Raw genomic sequence first — 12,102 nt, 5'->3', positions numbered from 1 at the left:
CCGGCCAAAGGGGATCCCAGCCAAGTAGGCCGCCCCGGCCTCGGCCCTCCCCCACCCCGGCCAGCCAGACCATAAAGCGCCCTGCCCAGCAGCCAGCGCACTCAGCTCCGCGGCGCCAGGACGCGAGCACCGCCCCCGACGGCAGCCCGGACGCCGCGCTCGCCTCACCTGCGCTGCGCGTTGGAAGCCCGACCGAGGGGCCGCGCGCCGTCCGCACTCCCAGGCAGGGCCCGCGGAGCCGTGAGTCCCGAGCGCCCGCGGGGAGCAGGAAAAGCCAACATGCTGGCCCCGCGCGGAGCCGCCTTGCTCCTGCTGCACCTGGCCCTGCAGCCGTGGCTGGGGGCCGGCGCCCAGGCCACCCCCCAGGGTAAGTGGGAGCGAGCCGGGGCGGGAGCCACGGGCGAGGGTCCCTCGGTCACGGAGCCCGCCGTTCCGCGGTCCACTTGGGCGAACGGAGGGACCAGCTCCGCGCGCGGCTCGGCCCCTGGCTCCTGGGGCCTCGCTCGGCACCTCTCTGTTTTTTATTGTGATTGGAAACGATAAAGATTAGAATTTTCGGAGATTCGATTATCCAGCGATGAGACCAATTCCCTATACAATAGTTTGGGGGATGCAAAACTTATTTTCAGGCTAGGCAAAGACGTGGGGTTTCCAAGCTTATGGCGCGGCCCTAGACCTCGAACACGTTCTGTTTGAAGTAGGGCGAAATCCGCATTCCGTCCCCCGCGGCTCTCTCTGGCCGGCCCTCCACTCAGCCCAGCATCCTAAATCCTTCGACGCGGCAGGAGCGATGTTCCCACCAGGTGGTCTGAGGCTGATATCCCCAAGAAAGGTGCAGTATGGCTGTGTTGCCCTGCAACTCGCCTTTTTCTGCTCCAACTTTGTTGGGACCCCAAAACCTCCTTTGGGAGTTGGCTTGGTCTCTTGATTCTTGAGGTAAATTGAACTGGAAGGCTGAGAAATGGGTCTTTCTCTACAAAGAGGTTAATAAGTTGATTAATAATTTGAAAAGCCACCTGGATGATCAGTCTTCAAACCCCTTTGTGAGATGGGGTGAAAAGAACTATTGGGCAGAAAGCACTTAAGCTTAAACAGAATTTTGGAGAGACCAAAAGGAAGATACTATTTAAGCAAGAAAACATCTTAGGGCTTTAACTGGCTATCCAGTGATGATCTTCATCTGTTTGAATTGATGCCTGGGGTTAATTTTTACTGACTAAGGAAATAAAGCTGGAAGAGACACGCAACTTGAAGTAAAAATTGCTAATTCAAGGAAGGCAGAATGAAGAAAGCCTGTGCTAGTGCTCTCCATTCCCTTCCCCTCCCACTGCAGTAACTACCCATTTAAACTTTGCATTTCACCAGATAACTCATTTTGATTCCAGACCAGGCAACCAGAATTGTGTTTTCAGGGGGTAGTGAAACTGCTTTTAGTTTGGGTTGAAATGTTTAAAATGCTGTACTTTATAGTATTTATTCATTGTGACCTTGCTTCTAAGAAGGTAAGAAAGGAAGCCTTTTTAAAAAATTAATGTATAATTGGCATATAATGTTATATTAGTTTCAGGTGTACAACATAATGATTTGATAATTGTATACATTGCAAAATGATCACCACAGTAAGTCCAGTTAACATCCATTGCCACACATGACTACAGATTTTTTTGTGATGAGAACTTTTAACATCTATTCTCTTAGCAACTTTCAAATGTGCAATACAGTACTATTAACTATAGTCACCATGCTGTACATTACATCCCCATGGCTTATTTATTTTATAACTGGAAGCTTGTACCTTTTGACGTCCTCCACCCATTTCAACCCCACCACTACTACCCCACTTCTGGCAACCATCAGTCTGTTCTCTGTGTCTATGAGCTTGTCCTTTCTTGTTTGTTTGTTTTTGTTTTTAAGATTCCACATATAAGTGAGACCATACAGTATTTGTCTTTGTCTTAATTACACTTGCATAATGCCCTCAAAATCCATCCATATTGTCATAAAGGGCAAGATTTCCTTCCTTTTTATGACTGAATAATATTCTGTTGTGTGTGTGTATCACATTTTCTTTATTCATTTATCCGTTGATGGCCACAGGTTGTTTTCATATCTTGGCTATTGTAAATAGTGCTGTGATGAATAACTCCATATATCTTTCGGAGTTAATGGTTTTGTTTTCTTTGGCTAAATACCCAGGAGTGGGATTGCTGGATCATATAAGGTAGTTCTATTTTTAATTTTTTGAGGAACCTTCATACTGTTTTCCATAGTAGCTGCCCCAACTTACATTTCCACCAATGGTGTACAAGGGTTCCCTTTTTCCCACCTCCTCACCAACACCTGCTGTTTCCTGTCTTTTTGCTAATAGCCATTCTAACTGGTGTCAGGTGATATCTCATTGTGGTTTTGATTTGCGTTTCCCTCATGATTAGTGATGTTGGGCATCTTTTCATTTATATGTTGGCCATCTATCTATATCCTTTGGAAAAATGTTTATTCAGATTTTCTGCCCACTTTTAAATGTGATTTTTTGTTGTTCTGTTTGTTTTTGCTATTGAGTTGTATGAGTTTTTTGGATATTAACCCCTTTTCAGAGATGTGACTTGCAGATGTCGTCTCCCATTCCATAGGTTGCCTTTTCATTTCGTTGGTTTCCTTTGCTGTGCAGAAGCTTTTTAGTTTGTTGTAGTTCCACTTGTTTACTTTTGCTTTTGTTGCCTTTGCTTTTGGTGTCAGAAAGGAAGCTTTTTGACACACTTCAAAAGTTTTCTTATTGCAAACATTATTTAACAGGTTTGAATTCATGGGTGTAATATTTTGTGTTATATGAATTCTTGACGTTTGAACACACAACTTCATGGTGTGCTGCAGGTATGAATTTTGCTTCTCCTTGGATAGAGCTGCCTGTTTTATGGAGACTTGAAATCAGGCTATACCTAAATTATCTGGTTAATTTAATTGCTGTAGATGATCTGATTAAGTCAAGTTTCTGATAGATTCTTTATTGAGTTGATTAGTTTGCAATTATCAGCTCAGCTGAATAGTTTATCTCCTTTTTCCTCTGAGCTGCCTTGCTAGTCTTATTGGTAAGTATTCAATTTTCATACAGTGATGGTTGGGCTCATTGGTAGCAGTAATTTCACCTGTAACACTAGAAGGTTGTGCTTAGATCCTGGCGCTATTACTAAAGCGTCATAACATTAGTAGAAATTTGTGGTGTCTCGTTTCCTTTTCAAAACACTCTCCAAACTCATTACTAACTAATCCCAACTTGGCCTCTTGAGAGTGAAGCCAGTGGATTAGAGGAACCGTACAGATTGAAATGCGGTAAATTTAGTTTCAGCTGAATTATGACGTAATCATGGTCAAAGCAAAAATCAGGAATACCAAGAGTTTAGTTTTGCATGCAGTTCCCATACTTTTAAACACACATCTCTTTCCTGAAGATGTCTTGTCCTGAATGGAACTTTTAAATATATTGCCTTATTTCCCTTTGCTCCCACTGGTGGAAATGTAAAGTTTCCAGTTCTCTAGAAATTTAAAAATTCTATGCCCTTTTTGAAGTACAGTTGGCAGCAGTCCTCATGTTTGGGGAATGTGGGATGCTAGAAAGAACATAATGGATATTCTGCTTTCCAGCACTGCTAGTATTAAAATCATTATTGTATAAGGTTCTTGATACACATGAAAGAAACAATACAGATCCAATCTGAAGACATATCGTCTTTTAAAAGGAGTAGACATTCATTAATAGCTAGGCTTTTGCCTGTTTGTTTTATAACTTTAATTTTTCTTACGAAAGCAACACCTGTTCATTGTAAAAAAAGAAAAGAAAAGAAAATTGGATAAGTAAAATCAAATGAAATTAAAAATGTATAATTATTCAACCCAGAGATAGCTACTATTCTTGTTAGCATTTTGTCGTATTGTTTTTCAAATCTTTTTCTGGGCAAATACATATTTCAAATGGGATCATGTTATACATGTAATTTTATCATCTGTCTCCACTTAATGTATCATGAGCTTTTTCCCATATCTAAGTATTCAGCTGCATTACCCTTTTTAATATATAGTAATTTAATATATAGTATTTCTCTTTTTGGGTGGACCAAAATTTATTTATCCAGGGCTCTAATGTAGGACACTTAGTTTCCAGTGTTTTTATACTATAAATAATTTGTTGAACATTTGCAGTGCCACAGGATGGCTTCGGAGGGCTGAAATCCCTGTAATCCCTGTCAAGCCTTTCTGTCTCTGTTAAGAAGAGACAAAGTGCTCTGCCAGCAAAGATTCAGGTTTCCCACCTCTTCCAATTAGATTTTCACATAACTCCTTCCTAAATAGAAATTCTAGAATGAACACTGGTGGTGAATCTCCTAAATAAATGACCGTGTCATCCATTATTTTCTTAAGATAAATTCCTTTTGTAGCAACGCTAAATCAAAGAGCATATGTGTCTTAGGGCCTTTGATATTGCTATTTAAACTGGCTTCAAAGTGTTTATACCAGTTTAAATCTTACCCACCAGTATAGGAGTACCCATCTTCCTGAATCCTCACCAACAGTTGGGTATTATTGTATTTATTGTTTTTCCAATTTGATGGTGAAAATAATACCTCGTTGTTTAAGTTAGCAATTCCTTCATCATTAGTTAAGCATATGAACACTTATATATGTACTTATGTGCCATTGTAACTCTTTCTGTAAGTTGCCTTTTCATGTTATTTACCCATTTTTCTATTAGGATGCTTATTATTGATTTGTAGGAGCTCTTTATAAATTACGGATACTATGACCCTTTTTAGTAACCAGATTATTGTATCCAGGAGACAGCTCTGGAGCCTGAAGTTCCTGCAGGCTATGGAATTGTCCAAACGATATTTGCATAAACCAAGAACAATACTAAGTAACTTCTAGTGAGTATTACCCACATTTGGCCTTTGCCTTTTAAATTAACTGGACAGACTCTCTCATAACTTTCATAAAGTTTGAGAGAAGGTGCTGCTGACTCGATCAAAAGCAACTTACACAAATATACATGCAGGTTCTAGTTTTTGTAGACCAACTCTATCAGTGAGGTTACAATCAAGAAATAGACACCACGTTGTATGGTTTTGTTTTGTTTCCACATTGGGATTTCTTAGCAGAGAAACACTGGGGCACTGTAAATGCACAAAGCGAACACTTTGGTCTCACAAAGGTAGCAAACTGTTTTGTTGACAGTGTATCTCCTATCACACCCCTGCTTTCTGCTGCATATTTCCTGTGTCACTTATCACTGACCAGGAAAAGACAACTGGCTCCGGTCCAAGAGGCACATGAGGGACCCCAAGGCAGAAATTCACTACTAGGGGCCATAAGAAAAAGAATGACTTGGACACTGTTACCTGCGTCCCCCACACCTTATACGTTAAGCCTTTAGTATAAAAGGCTTTTAGCCTTTATACTAGCCTCTCCCTAGTGGGCATTTTCAGAGCCACTTCTTCAGCCAAAATGCAATTTTGGGTTTGCAAAGTTTGTCTTCTCTTGGGGGCTATAACCTTGTGATGAATATTGTGCTCTATTTCTTCTGGTTCAAATGTCCAGCCACTGTAAGAGTGATGAGGAAGAACTGGCGAGTTTGACAATGTGGAAAAATGATTACAGTATCAGTTTACTTCATAGCTTACTGTCAAATTGTCTCCCCTCTAAAAACGTGTTTGCCCCAAAGTTAAACCTTTCACTGATTGTTCCTTTCTCCCCATTCTCCGCAGTCTTTGACCTCCTCCCATCCGCCAGCCAGAGGCTGAACCCAGGTGCCCTGCAGCCAGTCCTGACAGACACCACCCTGAACGAGCTCTATGTGATCTCCACCTTCAAGCTGCAGACGAAAAGTTCAGCCACCATCTTCGGACTTTACTCTTCAGCGGACAACAGCAAGTATTTTGAGTTTACTGTGATGGGACGCTTGAACAAAGGTAAGGAGATTTATAGAAATTATTTTCTTAAAAATCCTCTCTGCGTATTCCAGGATTTGGGGTCTACTTTCCTTCAGATGGTTCCATCCACCATTGATTTCAGTTTTCAATACCAAATTCCTCTGATTGTGCACTTACCTGTATCGGGAGGGTGAGTTGATATCGGGAGAAAGAAGGAAGAATAGCTTGCGGCAAAAATGCCCTTTGACATTGTCCGATCCTCATGTTATTCTGCATCCAGTCCTGGAAGGGACAGGACCCAGGACTGTTTGGCCACTCTGTTAGTCAGCTTGAGCTGCTATAACAAATAGCATAGACTGGGTGGCTTAAGCAACAGATGTTTATTTCCCACAGTACTGGAGGCTGGTAAGTCCAAGGTCAAGGTGCCAGCAGATTTGGTTCTTGATGAGAGCCTGGGTCCTGGCTTATAGACAGCCACCTTCTCACTGTGTCCTCATATGGCCTTTCCTCAGTGTGTGCTGGTGCAGAGAGAGAGAGTGAGCTCTGTCTTCCTTTTCTTGTAAGGACACTAATGCCATCATGGGGGTCCCACCCTCATGACCTAATCTAAACCTAATTACCTCCCAAAGACCCACTTTCTAATACCACCATATTGAGGGTTCGGGCTTCAACATATGAATTTGAGGGGAACACACACATTCAGCCTGTAATAGCCACTCGCACCATTCTTGTGCTCCCTTAGAAGCATGTGGCTTAGCAGACCTAACTCCTAGCTCTGCAAGCACCTCCCGGACTTGATGGAGAGAATATATCTCAGTGGTAGAACGAAATGAACAGCTCTCTTTTCTACCTGCTTTGTGCCAGTTTACACAGGTCTGTCACTTGTTTGTTCCCTCTGCTGTCAAATGTTTCACTGTCAAATTGAGTTCCTACATGTACTAAGAAATGACTTCCAAGGAAAAGGTCACTATTTTTTCATCTCCTTCTCATCCACCCGTGCCCTGCGGACAACACCTGTTCCTGCTTATTGAGGAATGTGACAGATACGTGTCCATGCTGCCTCATGCTTTTAAAAAAGGAGGACTGGTCCTTCCGGCGAGATTTTTTATTTCAGTTTGCTCTACAAAGTAGATACTTCTAGTGCTTCAAACTCTCTGAGATTCTAATTGTGATTGAACACTTAAAGCTGCAGGTTTTGGGAGCTGGAAGAAATTCCTAATTCTCAGCATTCATAGGACTATAGAGTTAAAAGCAAGAAGGAATGGGCTTTTAACCCCTCCTTTTATGTCAAGTTCCAATATCCTCCCTCCCTCCTTCCATCTCACTCACAAGTCTGCTTTCTCTGTCTGTTCCTCTGGCCTCTCAGGGGCTGAGGTGCAGTTTCAGACAATGAAGGGAGTTGGGGACATGATTCATGATTTAGCAGATGTTTCAACCATTCCTGCTCCCTTTGCCCCGCCTTCAGCCCTGATGGGAGGTAATTTCACCCATCTCTCTGCCTTGATTCTGACAACCCCATTTTGCCTCACATCTCTTGAAGGAACATCTCATTGTCTAAGAACCCAGCTACTCAGTTTATCATCTATAAAAGCCACCCTTCTTCATCTAAAGGGCAGTAGCTTCTCACTAAATTATTTTAGATGCACTGGAAGGTTTTTGTTTTAGCTCGCTCAGCTTAGTGGCTAAAAGGCCCTCTATAGAGCCAAAAACTCTGCTTCCAGCTTTTCACTCTCTCTGAATCTCACCCTCTATTTCTAAATTGGCCATTGCGGAAAAACAAGCAACTTCCCCCGAGCTGATTCTTTCTCTTCACTCTATAGAAGCCAGGGTAATGCTAGATACATGGGCAGGTAGATGGATAGGGAAGGGGGTTGTTAAGTGCGTTTCCTTTGAAGAATCACCAGTCGTGAGTCAGCTGTTAATACCAGCTGATCTCCATGTTAAAGGAGAAAAAAGAGGAAAGGATTGAACACCTTTCCACCTGCCAACCTACTAGAAGAGATAAAAAGCTCTTAGAAAAAATATTTTTTAAAAGGAGTCCTAAAAGAATCCAGAGATGACAATTCTCAGAAAACAAAGAAGAATTTATAACAGTATTAGAGCTGAAGAATTTGACACAGAGAAGATTCCCTGGAGCAATGGGAAAAAGGACAGAGATTTGCCATCCCTTGTGAATCTGAAAGTTCTAGGAAGGAGCAGCAGCCCATTGTGACTGGAACAAGAAAGAAGTCACTGGGTCCATCAGGTCCAGAAAAAGATGCAGCATGTGTTTGTGACTCCCCATTAAGGTGTTCAGTGGTGGTGCTGGGCTGCACCCTGCAGGCCTCGAGACCAAAAGAAGAGCCCAGAACAGTGACAGAGACATCAACAGTTTATTGGACAGGGGATCTTACATGTCTGCAGCAAAAGATCCTGGAGGGACATCCCACTGTATAGAGCAGACAGCAGGCAGGACGTGGCAGCGATCTTTGCTACTCGGAGGAGAAGGAGGCTACCATGTATGGGGGAATTGACGTCAGGTTGGCTCGTCAGTTACCAGGGAAACCGGCAGCTGGGGCACATCCCTCACAGCCCCTCAGGTTAACCGCCATCATGAGGGCAGAAGTTTCCCTTTAATAAACTAGCAGGTGGAGGCGTTCTGGCCTAAGGATTAGAATAAGCACTTGCCGGAGCAGGGGGCAAGCACTTTCATGTGAGTAGGGAGTAGGTGAAGCAGGGACTGGTCGAGCAGCGGAGTTACAGAGAGCAAGAGACCATCTTCAGTGACCTGACCGTTCAGGGGGCCATGCACACCTGCCATGATTTGTGGAGGGTGGGGGGAAAGCATCTTCCTGAAAGGTGAACCCCAGTCCGTTATTCAACTGACAAGCCTCAGCTGATCTTGTCTTCCGTTGCTTTGCATGGAAAACAGCGAAACAAGAAATCAAGATGTATCTCTCATGACTTAAAGCACCAGAGTAGGAAATAGGACCCATCTTTCCCTCTATTAAAGGTTATGGTTTGGGAGAGGGTGACTGCACAGATGGAATCGAAGAGAGGATTTGGTTGTCTGGGCCTTTGACGAGCTCCTACGAGAAACTAAAGTGTATTCCATGAAGACTGCAAAGAATGAGTTTGCCACTGAGCTTTCTGTTTCTGCCCTCTCACTCTCCGAGTCATCCTACCATGGTCGCCTCGTTACTGTTCGCAAAGCATAACTTGGATCTGGTTATGCCTGACTGCAGAGACCTGTAGTGGCTTCCGATCCCAAACTGAATAAGGTGCAATTGCCCAGGCTGGGCTTTTAGGGCTTTCTATTGCCTGACTCCCAACCAGCCTTTCCAGTTTATCTGTCCTTCCAGCTGTCCGTGCAGCCTGTGCTTCAGCTGGATGGACTAACTACTGTTCCCTGGACGCACCCACACTGTCGCTCCTTCTCTGTCCTTTGGCTCTTGCCCTCTGCTTCCCCCGGTGCATGCCCTGCACCATCTCAAGTGACTGAAATCCTACACACGTAAGACACATCTCCAGCTCCTCCTGACACCTTTCTTTATATGACTTTGTACCTCCACAGAAGGTGCTACTGTTCGCTTGCCTTGTATTTGAATTACTTAGAGGTCTTTTCTCCAGTAGGCTATAAGCTCCCCTAAGGCAGGGACTGAGCATCCCTTAACTCACCTTTGTGTATACTGCAGCACATAGCACAGTGCCCTGTACATAGAAGTGGCTCATGAAGAGACTGGATAGAATAAATGGAGGCTGAGAAGAGTATCTTTGTTTAAAAAAAAAAAAAGACATTGTTGTGGAAATTCTAGATGTATACAATGTCACACAGTAGGCCTGGCTCGGAATCACTTTTTGAATGAATGAATGTTGAAGACCATTTGGTTGAGGATGTAAAAGTGATACAGGTAGTATTTCTGATAGAAATTTTATTAGTAATTTTATTAGTAATACAGTGGTATAGAAATAAGCATTCTATAGAAACCACCTAGCTGGGTAGAAGATATGGTTGGTGATTTTCTTGAATCTGACATAGAGACAACTTTCCAGTTAGTATCCTGAGTTTGAGTCACAGTTAAAAGTCTCAGGAACTGTGTCACCATGAATACATCTCTGAATCCCCCGAGCATCGATTTACTATCTCTAAAGTGGGGATGATAACAGCTACCTCCCAGGTTGATTGCAAGAACTGACTTGCATAAAGTATAATAACTTAGACTCTGAAGCTCAATAAAAACTTCAGGTTACTGTATTAGATAGATTAGATAGATCGTGAGAGACAGAGACACCTTTCTATTATCTAGGCAACTGTCTTCCAAAAATGATGAGTTGGTGAACTCTTGGCTTACCTTAATGAAAGCTTCACCTTTCAGAAAAAGCATGAGAGGACCTCTTCTTTAGCCCTAATTTGAGAGCCACAAAAAAACAACTTGATGCTGTGGAAATGAAGGGAACTCCAAGAATTAGCAGTAATGACTGGAGAGAGTCAGGCTCCTCAGCCTATGACAGGAGAAGTCAAATGGTTCAGAGTTGTTCTGAAACCTACAGGCTAATGAGAGATACAGCTTGAAAGAGATGGAAGAGTTTAAAAGTTAGAATTCTGGAATTTCCTGGCTGGCCAGTGGTTAGGACTCTGAGCTTTCACTGCCAAGGGCCCGGGTTCAGTCCGTGATGGGGTAACTAAGATCTCGCAAGCTGCGTGGAGAAGCCAAAAAAAAAAAAAAAGTTAGAATTCTAAACCAAATAATGAAGGGGAAAAAATGAGGTGCCTCAAACGCTTATAATAATATTTATTTATGGAGCCATTACAATGAACCAGGGCCATGCTAAAGGCTCAACGCTCATTTTCCCTTTTAACTTTCACAGTACTCTTATGAGGTACCCTTGAATGAACTCAGTTTTAAAATGATGATATACAGAAAGTGGAAAGAATTTTCGTGAACTTTAGGACAAACCTTCAGAGGGTTGTACTGTTTTGTTCATGCATTTGGGGATTTCCTGGAAAAGAAAGCTGGGATTATTTGAAGGCAAATAGGTTTACTAAAAATAAATCCTGCCAAATTTTTTAATGAATTTTATGAAGTCACTCATTATACCTTTCTGAATAATATAAAAAAAGAATAAGCTAGATAAATAGTACTGTTAGGAGTTGGTAAATTGCCTTATAGCAGAGTATCTAGTGGTTTTTGACAAGGCTCTGTCTTGGGCATTGAACTTTTCAACATATCAGTGACTTAGGTGGAAACATAGTATTTTAACATGTTTGCAGTTGGCACAGAGCTGGAAAAAACAGTTGAACATGTCAGATGCCATTATCAAGATTTGCAAGGTCCTACCTGGCTGACACACAGTAGGCCACCATCAGATTCAATTTAACAATAATAAATGTAAATCCGTCCTCTAGGAATGAAAAGTAAATTGTAGACACCCAGGATGTGGAAGACCCATCCTAAGCATTCTAGTCAACAACGTTAAGAACCAAGCAATGTTGAGCACAGTGCCTGGCACTTAGTAGTTGCTCAGAAATGTTTGCTGAATGAATGAATGAACAGATACAGTGATGCAACTTCTTTTTAAAGCTTTTCAGATTTTAGGCTTCATTAATACACACATGTGGCCAGATTAAGGGCACTGATAGTCCCACTGCACACTTAATTGTCCAGCCACATCTAGAATACTGTGTCTAGTTGTGAGCACATTTCACAGGGACGCTGTCAAGTCAGAGACTACCTTAAGGAGAGTCACCAAGCCAGCATCCTTCTGGATCCCGTTTTTTTTTTACCACATCACAAGTCAAAAAGTTAAAGGAACTGGAGAAATCAAGGAGCCAGACAGAAGACATGAGAGAAGTGAAAGTTGCCTTAAAGTATTTGAAGAATGTCATTTCGATTGAGGATAAGATTATATCTGTCTATAGTTCTGAAGAGTAAAATTAGGACACACCGGTGGAAGTCAGAGGAAACAGATATTGGCTCTGAATTAGGAAAAGCTTGGGGAGCAATCCAAAAGTGAAATGGGTTTTTCTGCAAAGTAAAGTTCTTTGTTACTGGAAATGTGCTGGTAGAGGCTGCACTTTTACTGAAGGGATTTGTGAAATGAGATATTAAGCTGGATGACTTAAAATGCTAATATTCTGTGGCTCTACTAAGGCTAGAGAGCATTCCATGGGCATTTAAGAAGTTGCTGTGCGCCTCTCTCCTAT

At 42.4% G+C, this 12,102-nt stretch overlaps 1 protein-coding gene across 1 annotated transcript in view; it reads left to right on the top strand.

Annotated features, from left to right (window-relative positions):
* Positions 1-279: 279 nt before the first annotated feature.
* Positions 280-12,102, top strand: part of THBS4 (thrombospondin 4) — a gene marked incomplete at its 5' end in the record, with an annotated part of 49,878 nt that continues 38,055 nt past the window's right edge. The window contains 2 exons of the mRNA XM_082835132.1: positions 280-367; positions 5,754-5,957. Coding sequence (XP_082691258.1) covers positions 280-367; positions 5,754-5,957 — 292 coding nt within the window. The remainder of the gene's footprint in view (positions 368-5,753; positions 5,958-12,102) is intronic.

The sequence above is a fragment of the Leucopleurus acutus genome (assembly GCF_964270905.1).
Source record: "Leucopleurus acutus genome assembly, chromosome: 3".
Taxonomy (NCBI): Eukaryota; Metazoa; Chordata; class Mammalia; order Artiodactyla; family Delphinidae; genus Leucopleurus; species Leucopleurus acutus.
This window is presented reverse-complemented; position numbering and strand designations above follow the sequence as displayed.